This window comes from Anabrus simplex, chromosome 1, assembly GCF_040414725.1.
Source record: "Anabrus simplex isolate iqAnaSimp1 chromosome 1, ASM4041472v1, whole genome shotgun sequence".
NCBI classification, from domain to species: Eukaryota; Metazoa; Arthropoda; class Insecta; order Orthoptera; family Tettigoniidae; genus Anabrus; species Anabrus simplex.
Window position 1 is genome coordinate 1,638,598,043 of NC_090265.1, and position 12,682 is coordinate 1,638,610,724.

Below are 12,682 nucleotides of genomic sequence, written 5' to 3' on the forward strand. Positions count from 1 at the left end.
CAAATCATCTACATATTCCCTCCACCTTTCTTTAATCTACTCTGCTTCCGTAATATCTTTTCCATTTTTATCATCATTCCAATTTTTGCCTGGAATCTTCCTCTAATGTCTCCAATTCTCATGTAAAGATCCCTCGTCTTACCCAGTTTGTTATTTTCCTCAACTTCCTTGCACTGTTCATTTAAAAAGACATTTTTATCTCTTCTAGCTAGTTTCTGAAACTCTCCATTTAATTTAGACACCTTCGATCTTTCCCCTTTGATTTTTGCATTCCTTCTTTCTTGTTATTTGTATTGCTTTACCCGATAACCACTTGGCTTTCTTCTTGTTATTTTTCTTGGTAATATGCTTTTCCACTGTCTCCTTAACAACATAGCACACTTCTGACCATAGCTCTTCTGGATATATCTCTGAAATCTAATCCATTAAATCTGTTTCTAACCTCTACCATATATTCAAGAGGTATGCTATTTAGGTCATATCTGCTTGATGGTTTGGCTTTGTCTATCCTTTTTAATTTGAGCCAGAATTTGGAAATTAAGAGCCTGTGATCTGATCCACAATCAGCTCCAGGCCTTGTTTTGGCTGACTGTACAGCGCTCCTCCACCTCTGACTACAAAGTATGTATTCAAAGTAATAAACTTCATGGTTAGGTTCCGTATTGAGTTAAGACTATGCTTAAAGTAAATACAAAATTTTAATATTCCACCTTCTCAATACTAAAAAATCATTTGATGTTTTACAAAAACATTACAATGATATTAATAGGTACTAGTTTCGGTCCACTGTGGACCATCATCGGCCTAGCCAAATTACAACAGTAAAAGACATAGTGATAAAATAAAGTAAAATAATGTGGAGAAATGAGAGAGGATCTAGAAGGATGGGATGGTGGTGGAATGACAGACAAAAGTGAAAAACCGTATATGCGAATTATGATAAAAGTAACAGAAGTGTTCACATTGACAAGTAAAATCTTTGTGAAGTCACGTAAAAACTCTTGATGAGATAGTCTTAGGTTGACAGTTACTCCTGTGTTGCACAATTAAAATATATAACTAAGTATATGCTTCTAGAAAGTTCTAGATGTGAGTTCCACTTTAGCGTAGAGGGAAGAGTTGTCCGATGAGGCCAGCATAAGATTAAAAGTTGACAAAGTTGGACATGTTCTATGGTGGAATGAAAAGCTTCCTGTGTTGAACAGAAGTAGTCTCAGTTCAATTGGAACCCCAATGAACCTTGCGCTGCGTGGAACAAACTTGCTGTATTGAATGCAACTTGCAGAGTGCATTCAATACAGCAAGGTTCATTGGGGTTCTGATTGAACTGAGACTACTTCTGTTCAACACAGGAAGCTTATCATTCCACCATAGAACATGTCCAACTTTGTCAACTTTTAATCTTATGCTGGTCTCAACGGACAACTCTCCTTCTACGCTAAAGTGGAACTCACATCTAGAACTTTCTAGAAGCATATACTTAGTTATATATTTTAATTGTGCAACACAGGAGTAACTGTCAACCTAAGACTATCTCATCAAGAGTTTCTACGTGACTTCACAAAGATTTTACTTGTCAATGTGTACACTTCTGTTACTTTTATCATAATTCGCATATACGGTTTTTCACTTTTGTCTGTCATTCCACCACCATCCCATCCTTCTAGATCCTCTCTCATTTCTCCACATTATTTTACTTTATTTTATCACTATGTCTTTTACTGTTGTAATTTGGCTAGGCTGATGATGGTCCACAGTGGACCTAAACTAGTACCTATTAATATCATTGTAATGTTTTTGTAAAACATCAAATGATTTTTTAGTATTGAGAAGGTGGAATATTAAAATTTTGTATTTACTTTAAGCATACAAAGTATGTAGTCAAATGGATTCCAACATTGACCATCAGGCGAGGTCCAGGTGTATAGACGTCGTTGGGCAATTGACACAGTATGTTGGTAATGACCAGTGAGTTGTCTTGACAGAATTCTAGGAGTCTCTGTCCAGCTTCATTTGTTATGCCAAGGCCAAATTTTCCTATTACTCCATCTGCAGTTTGATTTCCTACTTTGGCATTCCAGTCACCAATAATGAGGATGATATCCTTCTTTGGTGTTAACTGTAACAATTCTCGTAAGTCTTCATAGAACTGGTCAATATCTTCCTCTTCAGCTTCGGTGGTTGGAGCGTAAATTTGTATGACTGTGATAATAAAAGGTTGGCCTTGAAAACGTATCAACATCATTCTATCAGTTTTAAAATTGCATCCCATTATAGTGTTATGCACCATGTTGCTAACTATGAGAGCAACTCCATTTTCCCTTTGGTTTTCATGTCCACAATAGTAGACTATGTAGTCATCTGTAGCAAATTCACCCATACCAGTCCATCTCACTTCACTTATTCCCAATATATCGATGCCCAGTCGATTCATTTCTCGTTTGACTACGCCCAGCGTTCCTTGATACAAGGATCTTACAATCCAAGTTCCTAAACAATACTGTTCTTTGCAGCATCACACATTTCTTGAGGCTTCTCTCAACCTAGTTCTCCCTGGAGATCCGACTGGGGAATTCGAAACTCTGGAATATTTTGAACCGAGCAAAGCCATGGGGTTTTCTTGAGAAAATTACAGTGGTGGTTTCCTGTTGACTTCCACTGTCCTCCAATCCTGATGGCTCACTGACCCAATTTCCCACTGGGGTTTTTCAACCCAACCTTCTGCTGGATTGCTCAGCTGAACAGAGGGGCACCAAGGGTAGGTAGGATTTGGAGAAAACTAGTAAGAACAAATTGTTTATGTGCATTGTTTGAAGTTTTAAAAACTTTTAAATCATGTATCTGTTGGTTTTATAAATTGTATTATCTGAAGAAGTTCCACAATAGGGACAAAACATGTACCACAATAATAATAATAATAATAATAATAATAATAATAATAATAATAATAACAACAACAATAATAATAATACCGGATGTACACCTACTCCGTACATTCAAGTACATTCAAACTGGGTGCCTTTCAGAAGGCCATCTGTTATATGAAGCTTGAACTGTATATCAGAAGAAGTTTCGAACTTTATCTTCAGATGTGTCTACTGTCGAATTATGTGCCCCCTCTGGTGAGAGGAGGGACAATTAATTTTCAAAGAAATTTGTAGTTTCTAGGTTTACAAAACTGAAATGTTTGTAGTTTGTTTTTGTGTTCTAAGGTTACTAGCACTGCTATCTCTTCCTTCTTCATGAAAATCATCAAACAACCAGAAATTTTGGATATTTATTAAATTAGCCCATCAGAATTGAGGGTGTGTACAGGGCTTCGGCCCAGAGAGTTCTGGAACCTTCCCCTCCGCTATAAAACTGGGACCTTTTGGGCCATGTTGCCTTTTTCATCGCTCCAATCAAGAGGTTTACTGTGTTCGTAATGGAGGCAGGGGGAAAGCCTTGCCCTGCGTCAGAAGGCCCACCAGATCAAGGTAATGGCAGACATCTTTTAAGCATGTGATAGTTTCAGAAAGATGACTTGAGGGGAAGGATTCAAAATTCTTTCTTAACGTAAATCTCAATCTTTTCAATATAAATTTGCAAGTATTATTCTAACTTAGAGAATAAAGAGTGTTCACCCAAAGAGTGTTCACCCTCTTTTAATTCCCATTAAACTTGGTATTGGGGTGATTATAATTTTGTAAAACTTCAAATCACTTTCTTTTGGAACTTAATTTTTTTCTCTCCATCTAATCACTTCTGTAGTATAGGCTTAGCCTCTGTAACTTCGGTCCATAAGCCCACATAGGGTTTTAAAGGAGTGCCAGTGTTCGCCTCCTAGCATTTTGGTTTATGGCAGATATATTGAACATTTTCTTCTGATCACCAAGGCCATGTAGAATGTGCACTTATTGCCTCTGTTAAAGTTTTTACTATTCCTATTTAAGTGTAACTTAGACTGTCAAGCGGGTAAGACAGTGGAAACTGTTTGTATTGATCTAATGTACAATTTAGATTGTGCCTGGCAGAGGCTTGAATATGCTTTGGAGAACAGTCTCCTAGAGTGTTAATTGAATAGAGCAGTGGTGCTATCTTGAACTATGTAACTTTGGAGCAACAGGCCCTTTCTCCCAAATTCGTGTGAACCCGTTTGTTTTAGGGTTGCAAATCCTTATTGTTACATTGTTACAAGAGCTGACAAGCTAACCTTTGTCTATCCAACTGTTATTTTGTTGTGGTTTACCAAAGTCGAAAGTCAGAAAGTAAAAACAGGAAAGAAACAAAATTTCAAATTTTAGAGTTTTAAGTTACATTTTGATCTTTTCTCTGTCCACCCATTCACGCCCGCACCTTTTTACACCTCTGTGCTCCACAGTATCTCCGTAACAATAATAATAATTTAAGAATCTAAGTAAGTACTGAATAACGTGGAACCAAAATTTCCTTTAGACGTTATTGTATGTCATCGGTGTCAATACGGAACAATGAATATGAGATTTATAAACTGCAGTAAGCTTCTAGATAGCAAGTTGTTGCCAAGTTTGCCCTTGACTGCTCATTTCAACAGAAAGGTATCCATTTACAAATGTGATTAGAAAGAAAAAAATCAAGTTTCCACAATAATCCTAAGACACAGTTCCACAAAGTCCACTTATTTTTTGCTTTGGATATTAGGATATACTTAAGTGGTCGTGGAAGAGGAAAGACAACTGGCAGCAATACTTGTTTCAAACCAGGAAAGGTAGAAGACAGAGTGAGGAAATCTGCCAACACCTTGATATGAGAAAGAGTTTGTTGGACACATTAGAACTGGATAGACTGAAGTGGTATGGTTATATGAAGTGAATGGCCCATTATAGGACTCCAAGTATATACTTTGATCAGAATGTCCCTGGAAAACAGCTGCAAGGAAGACCTGGAGACATTTGAGAAAAACAAATCTGGAGACAATTAGCCAAGAGATATACAGGATGGCAACAAAAAGTGGAACAACAAATGTGGTCCAAATTGAACAAACTGAAAGAAGCTTATTTATACCCGTACTCAGCTTGCTGGAGCGGAGAAATAATGATGGTTATCATCATCATCAACACTTGTTTTGAGGAAGCCCATCCACGGGACAGAAAGGGTGGAGCTGCAAGGATGGTGAGTAGGTAACACCGTGCTTCAAAGACCTTCCATTCACTCTGATGCTGGCAAGGATCCAATGCCCGTGACAACGATACAGGGCCATATTATTTCTTAGAAGATGAACCATATTTTTTTTAATACCCTATTAACAAAGCAGGTATATATGCAACTCTCATTCAGTCTACTGTCAATGTAAATAGGTAAATACTGCCCATTTAACTTCTCACTTTAATATGAAAAGTTAAATCAAAATTAGGTAGTAAAGTTCATAATATTGTACACACCTGAATGGTTATCCTTAATTATGTAAATAAAATAAAAACACAGTAATTCTGCATTTTTAAACATAAAATACCTGAGCAATTGTAGTCAGTAGTTGGATTTAGAGGTCTGCAGACATTGATATAATACTTGACATTTTCATATCCTTTTCGATTATCAGAGACTTCCCAGTTTCTTCTGTTATTGCTTAGTGCTTGCAAATCATACCTAGAGCCTTGACTGTCATATGCCTAGCAAAGAAAGAAAATAATGCCACAATAAATATCATACAAAATAAAACAATCTTATTAATATGAAATATGATTTGTTAGAAAAGTTTCAAAGAAAGAAAGAAAGAAAGAAAGAAAGAACGAAAGAAAAATTATGGGGGAAAAAGCATAATCCTCATAGTATTCAGGCATTTCCCAAATGATTGCTCAAAAATAAAATAGGCTATTTTCAAATTTTTATAGTCAACAAAGGACATTTCCTATCTATATATATAAAATAAGAGCTTTGTATGCACACTGCTCAGTATTTGAAGAGAATTGTATTTCTGTATCAGTCGTATTCACAGCAACAAGTAAATGAACTTTTTAAATTTTCCGTCATTTCTATCTGTATGTACGAGCGTCGCAAGAAAATGGCCGAACATTTTTAATGAAAATAGGTATAAAAAGTCTGGGAATGAGGCACTACAATCTAGGCTAAAAATAATTTTATTCACGCTGAATGAAATGGTAGTTTAGGGGAAGGAATAAAATTTTATTCTCAAATATCTGTTATTAGTGGACCTCTGATAAATACCACATAACCAAAGTTATACAGAATTACATTTCCGATCATTTATGTCTTATACATTTTTACCATATCGGCTATGATAACAGAAATATTCATGAATTTCAATTTTTGTTGCTAAGTCCATATCAACGCCAAACCACGAGAAAATAGGTGAACAGAATTTAATGAAAATGGGTATGTAAAGTCAGGGAATAAGGTACTACAGTCTTTTCTTCTTCCTAGCGTTTTCCCGCTGGTGCAGGGTCCACTGAATAAGGTACTAGAGTCTAGGCTATAAATAATTTTATTCAAACTGGATGAAATGGTAGTTTAGAAGGCACCTAAAGTTTAATTTTTAAATACCTAATGTTATTGGTCCTATCGAAAAGTACTGGAGCTAATTAGCCATACTCCAAAATTCATTAACCCCTCAGCGCCGACCTTTATACGTGGTATAGACCCTCTTTTCTTCCGTAGCCGCCGACCTCTATACGTGGTATAGACCCATACATGGTTTCACATTTACGGCTATAGCGCGAAGAGTTTTGGAGTTACTGATATGAAATTTGTTTTGTTTCCAAGAAGACATTTTTGGGTTTATCAGTGTTGTAAATAAGATTTGAAAAATCGTAATAGGGTAGTTGTTTTTGCAAGGATAATTATTTGTCAAATAAGTCTGAGCACTAATCTCTTGCTTTTTTTTAAAAAGTTGTTTGCTTCATTCTTTCCCACAGAATAAAATAAAGAAATGATGATCTGAGAAGTTTGTCTTTTCATGTGATGTTCTTTGCTCTATTTGTACATTGGGAGTGCGATTTATTTATTATATTTGTCTTTATTTCTCAGCTTGTAATATTTTCATAACTCTCCACGATCGCTCTGTGTAGGCATCAGTTAGTGCTGCTTTCCGTCATACGATACGAGAACCAGTTGTTCATGGTATATATCTCGTTTGAAAGACGTCTCGACCTTTTATCTGAAATATGTATCAAGTTGGTTTGTTTCGTCATAAATGTTATTCCCCTCATTCAGTTTCGTCCTGTTGCTTTCGGTCTAGTTGCAGCTTCATCAGTCTGTGTGACACACGGCGCTCAGCCGTGGTATGACTGACAGTAACGTGCTTTAAATATTGTATAATTCAGATGATAGTCGGAAGTAGTTGTGAAAGTATAAGCAGCAGTGATAATGAAATAGATGATGTAGCAGTGGTAAATGATGAGAGTGACGATGAGGAGGAAATAGTACTTGGAAATTTCGTGTAAGAGACTATAGATAATTATACAGGTCAAAGAGAAGTTTTCAACGGTGAATTCTGATTGCTAAATTCTCTAATAATACTCACACAGGTCACAGAGACATATATTGAGCAATTACCTTATCGGATTCAGCTGGTGAAAGGTTTGTTTACAGAATACGCTCGCTCGGGAGGGGAACGAAATATTCAAGGCCGGCGCGCATCAGATAATACAGTTCCAAGGTTGCAGGAAAGATATTTTATCAGGAAATTGCACCTAAGAGTTGGAAATCCAAACCTCAGAGACATCCTGTGTTCAAAACACGGCGAAAAGAAGCCGTCAGTGTACTGCTGCCAGGAGTATGACTTGAGTCCCTGTCTCAAAGAGTGCTTTGAACTCTATCACACGGAACTAAATTACTAAGGAAATGTGAAACAATTATGTAATTATCTGCATGTACATAGTTCTGTCATAAGGAATTCCAAATTTCGTGAAAATCGGGCTACTCGTATACTTGCAGTAACCCTTTAAGTAAATCAATGTATTTCAGTCGCGCGTAGTTGAAATCTCATCCGGCCGCGGGGTAGGAAGCTATTTAAATGGCTGCGACGCTGAGGGGTTAAGATCCTTTGACTCCTGCACGACAACATGTATGGTACCATCCTTACGAATAATAGACCTGGAGAACGTTTTGAGATCACTCCTGATGTAAAGCAAGGATGTGTAATTGCCTCTACACTATTCTCAATTTTTCTTGGAACCATACTTCACCTTGTTAAAGGTGAGCTACCACAGGGCATAGAAATAGAGCACAGGTTTGAAGGTGGTTTATTCAACCTTAGCAGACTGCGTGCCTGGATTATAGAACTCCAGTATGCAGATGACTTGTTCTGGCCAGCTCAGAAGAAGATATACAGACGATCTTAAATGCTTTCACAAAAGCATACAAGAGCATCGGTCTAAGTCTCACATCAAAAAGATACAGATATTGCATCAGTCTGCACCTAAAGCCAATGCTACTGCTCCTGCCATCAAAGTCCACAATGAAATCTTGCAGAACATCCAAAACTTTGCTTACCTTGGTAGTCACCTCTCAGCAAATGCTAATATAGATGCTGAAATTCAATATCATCTGGATTGTGCTAGTGCAGCATTTGGTCATCTATGACAAAGAATCTTTGATAACCGTAACATTGGCACTCAGACAAAACTTCACGTGTACCAGGGCTATTGTAATACAGGGTAATACCAACACTCCTTTGTGGTTGTGAAATTTGGACCACTTACAGGAGGCACACTAAGTGCCTGGAGAAATATCATCAGCACTGTCTGAGGAGGATCCTTAGGGTTAAATGTCAAGATCACCAAACTAACATCAGTATCTTGGAAGAAGCCCGTACCATCAGCATTGAGCCTATGATCATGAAACCGACTTTGTATCCTCAAATACCAAAACCCATTCATCAAGAATTCGTGACAAACACCTACTAACAAATTTAAAAACTTTAAAGAGAAACATCGCTTTACAATGGATCTCCACACATGTAGGAGTAGAAGACAACGAACTGGCAGATATTTAAAAAAACAAAAGGCACCTACATGACAACCCAGCCTCTGGCACCTACTCAATCAAGAAGATAATCACAAATTGAAAAATGGAAGAAAGAAACTACCCAACTTACTAATGGAAAAAAATAAATGACCTTTGGCAGTGGCAATCTTCAGACTGGAAACACGACAACTGCATAGCTGCACATCTAGGTAGGATCAAAATATACCCGACGAAAAAGTGTACCATCTGCAAAATTATTGGATCAGTGATGGACTCCAAACATATTTCAGTGCACAGGACTCAAGCCAACCCAACAAAAACAAGGAAATTTACCAGACAAGTACTGGACAGCCAGGAACAAGATGAAACAAGACTAATCCCTAATACATCTAAACATTATTAATGTTATTTGTATATTACTGCTGTTTAGAAAATATCAATTTTGTATTGGAGTTACTTCCCAAAAAAGCCATAGGTTACAACAACAACTACCTTGCTGGACAGGTCATGTTGTTCGTATGCCTGATTTTCACCTCCCAAAGCAAATTACGTATGTTCAACTGAAGATGCTATCTAGGCATTGAACTGTAAACTACGGTTTTCCTCCTTTCCCCATAGATGGCTCTGGAGTAAAGAGACGATTTTTCCCTCTATTGAGTAATAGTTTGTCACAGGTTGGCCATTGTGTAATAAATATAGTTTTCCTGCATTCCTTAACAGCAGCTAGCCACGTCTTCCCTTAGTTAGCAGTAAGAGCCCTTCCCTGGGTAAATTATAAACTGATACAGTTGCTTCTGGAACTTGGTCCTGGAATTGTCGTTAGGGACTAGACGGACTTCTTGTGATTGTAATGCGGGCTTGCCCGCCCGAGGCTTGCATAGAGGACCACTGAGTCATGAAGATAAAACTCTAAAGTTAACTTGAGTATTTTAAAAGGGAATGATGGGAAGACTTAACTTCTCTTAGCATGTGAACTCATAGGCAGAGCTTCATTTTATGGACTGTAAGGTGGTGCGTGCATATATCCTTGATCCCCTCCTTGCAATTTGATTTTTCAGTGACTAGTTTTCTGCCGCTTAGGTTTTAACCGACCTTATTTCTAACAGGACAGCCTAGTTGTACCGGCATCCTAGTCTTTTGTGATTTACGGCCTATTAAACCTAGTTTCTATTTTCTATTCTTATGGTCGTTTAGCATGGGTTTGCGCCCCTGTAGTATAGGATCTGTAAGTCGTGAAAGTTAGAAAGGACCAGTGTGGTTTATTGTAAAGTGCCAGTGCATTCTGGAACCCTTCCGGTTCTTTTCTTATTCTCGAAGTTTGCCCTGTGGAAACAGAAGCCCTGTGGATTCCTTTTCTTTTGCTAGTTACCTCCCTTGTGAGTTTAAGAACCTTCTAAGGTTTTTTCTATTATAAACTTCAATGGCCTTCGCGTTTGATTTGTACATTTTATATTGTCCAGAACCATCTGATACTATATCTATTAGTTAAATGTTAGAGACGTGTCTCCTTAATTAGAAGCCTAAAATGCTTCATCCTGTTATTAAACAGAAGCCTAAAAGCTTTATCTTGTTAACTGGGCTTGGTCCCTGCTGAGCACAAAATATGGCAGGTGCATTAGGTGGAGAACTTCTGTATCTTGAATACTGTATTTGGAATATCCAGAAAGAGTTACAAACAGAAGAGATGATTTTCATACAGTTGTTTCAGTTGTTTGATCAGTATATAGACTGAATTCACTACAAATTTTCTGTCTGCCAAGTATCACTTTTAGCTTTGAGTAGGGCTCCATTAGTTTGCTTACTTTCTGTAACATATAATTCAGTGTTTTCCCCAGAAATTTTCGCCAGCCGGGTAGCAGGAATGAGCCGCCGGGCGAGAAATACTACGTAAAAAATTAATACGAAGAAATGTCAGTTTATTCCTCTCAGAGCATTAACAATAATATCAGACAGGTAAACATTAACTGCAAAATTGAACTATTTTAATGTTACCACGAACAAGACCTAAGAGTACGGTATTCTGAACTTCTCGGGTTCAGCTGCTCGTTAATCATCACGTAACACCGGGTCTTACCGCTCAGTTGCTGTTGAGTGCCATGCGGAATCTACAGTTTGCATGCTAATCCGGACACTGCTCGCGCACAATACTACGTAATACTCAAGTTGAACATTTGAACTCGGGATGCTTTTGATGCAATTGTGCTGATAATAATGCATATTTATCATTTAAATAAACAGTTTTGCAGTATTTACATTTTAATTTGACTCAAATATGTATTAGTGTTTTGAAAGTAACACATATCTAGGTTATGTCAGCTGGGCGGTCTGTAAAAAACGGCCTCGGGAGAAAACTTGGTATAAAATAATCCTTGGAAATAATTTCCAAAACATAAGAAATTTTTCTTCTCGGCTTTTTTTTTTTTTTTTCCATATTGGGCTACAGAACAAAAGAAAATTCATGGTGAAGACAAAAATTTCAAATAAATGTTGACTTCACGCGCCTTGGTTTACAGCTGTATTCAAACAAAAGCACATCGAAGCGCGCTCACAAACTGTATAGTTCTGCCAGTGCCTTCTAGATTTTCACTAATCGTGACTCTTGTGAGAGTTAACACCGTGTTAGCTAACAATTCCCAGGAAATGTTTGGATGAACGCAAGAATCTTAACAGGCTGCTAAATTTTTAACGCTATGTTAAAAAACAGCATGTTAGTGTTCTTTATGAGATTGTATAAACCGCGACTAAGTGAAGTAAGTAGTGATTTTGCAATACAGTATTTGTGGAAAGAGGAGGAACGTGAGCAAGCACCTATATGCTGGACAGATAGCATAAAACATGCAACAAAAACATCATTCATACAATCTACCCGTATAGCAGAAGACCGTGGAGGGTGGAAATGGGTACAAAGAAATATCTTCAGAGATCACAAACCCCAAGATTGAGGGACCGATATAGACAGACATAGATATTTGTGGAGTGGGACTGAGAGGAATTTTTCTTCTAATGTTTACACAGCAATGTCAGCAAAATATATAAGTGAGGAAAGAAGTAGCAATAATGTAAACTGATCAATAATGTTGCACACTGTCTTGACGAACAAATGAGATTTTCTCTCTGTCCTTCCAAATTGTAGAAAATATTTAGTGTTACACTCAGTTTTTCCCAATGCTAACTTTTGTTTCCCAATTTTATAACTGCCATATTATGTGTGATTTTTCTTCAGTATTTGACTATTTAACATACAGACTGATTTCAAATCTACACTCTACTGAAAACAAGAGTTTGAAAATAAGATTTACACTATTGTCAGTAATTCCCAAAATCATAACAAACAAGAACCAACGTTAGACATTATAGCCCATACATTTCTTAGAAAATTTGATAAAATTAAGTCATTTTATACAATATGTTGTCATAAGCAATTTCTTTAAAATACAGTGTTTATACAGGATTTAGACAGGACCATTAGATTTTGCTGTTTTGTCCAATACGTGATTAAAAGCGATGTTGCAATAAACTGTTTTGGTTGTACACATAAAAAACAAATTGAAAATTGCCAGTTCCAAAAAAATGTGAGCAATAAAGACAGATAGTCATGTTACAGAGTCTGGCCCCGCGGTATAGGGGGCAACATGTCCGCCTGTCACCCGGCGGCCCCGGGTTCGATTCCCGGCCAGGTCAGAGTTTTTTAAATTGTAAATAATATCCCTCGCCTGGGGACTGGGTGTTTGTGTCATCC

The 12,682-nt window shown here is 37.3% G+C and overlaps 2 protein-coding genes across 2 annotated transcripts in view; both read right to left on the reverse strand.

Annotated features, from left to right (window-relative positions):
- LOC136863280 (cation-independent mannose-6-phosphate receptor) overlaps positions 1-5,568 on the reverse strand; it is a 645,945-nt gene extending 640,377 nt beyond the window's left edge. Inside the window, exon 1 of the mRNA XM_068225646.1 lies at positions 5,471-5,568. The gene's annotated coding sequence lies outside the window, so the exon portion shown is untranslated. The remainder of the gene's footprint in view (positions 1-5,470) is intronic.
- The window catches only part of LOC136863290 (cation-independent mannose-6-phosphate receptor), an 84,699-nt gene that overhangs the window by 2,768 nt on the left and 69,249 nt on the right, over positions 1-12,682 (reverse strand). Inside the window, exons 6-7 of the mRNA XM_068226426.1 lie at positions 5,471-5,627; positions 1,860-2,202 (exon numbers count right to left, since the gene is read on the reverse strand). Coding sequence (XP_068082527.1) covers positions 1,860-2,202; positions 5,471-5,627 — 500 coding nt within the window. The remainder of the gene's footprint in view (positions 1-1,859; positions 2,203-5,470; positions 5,628-12,682) is intronic.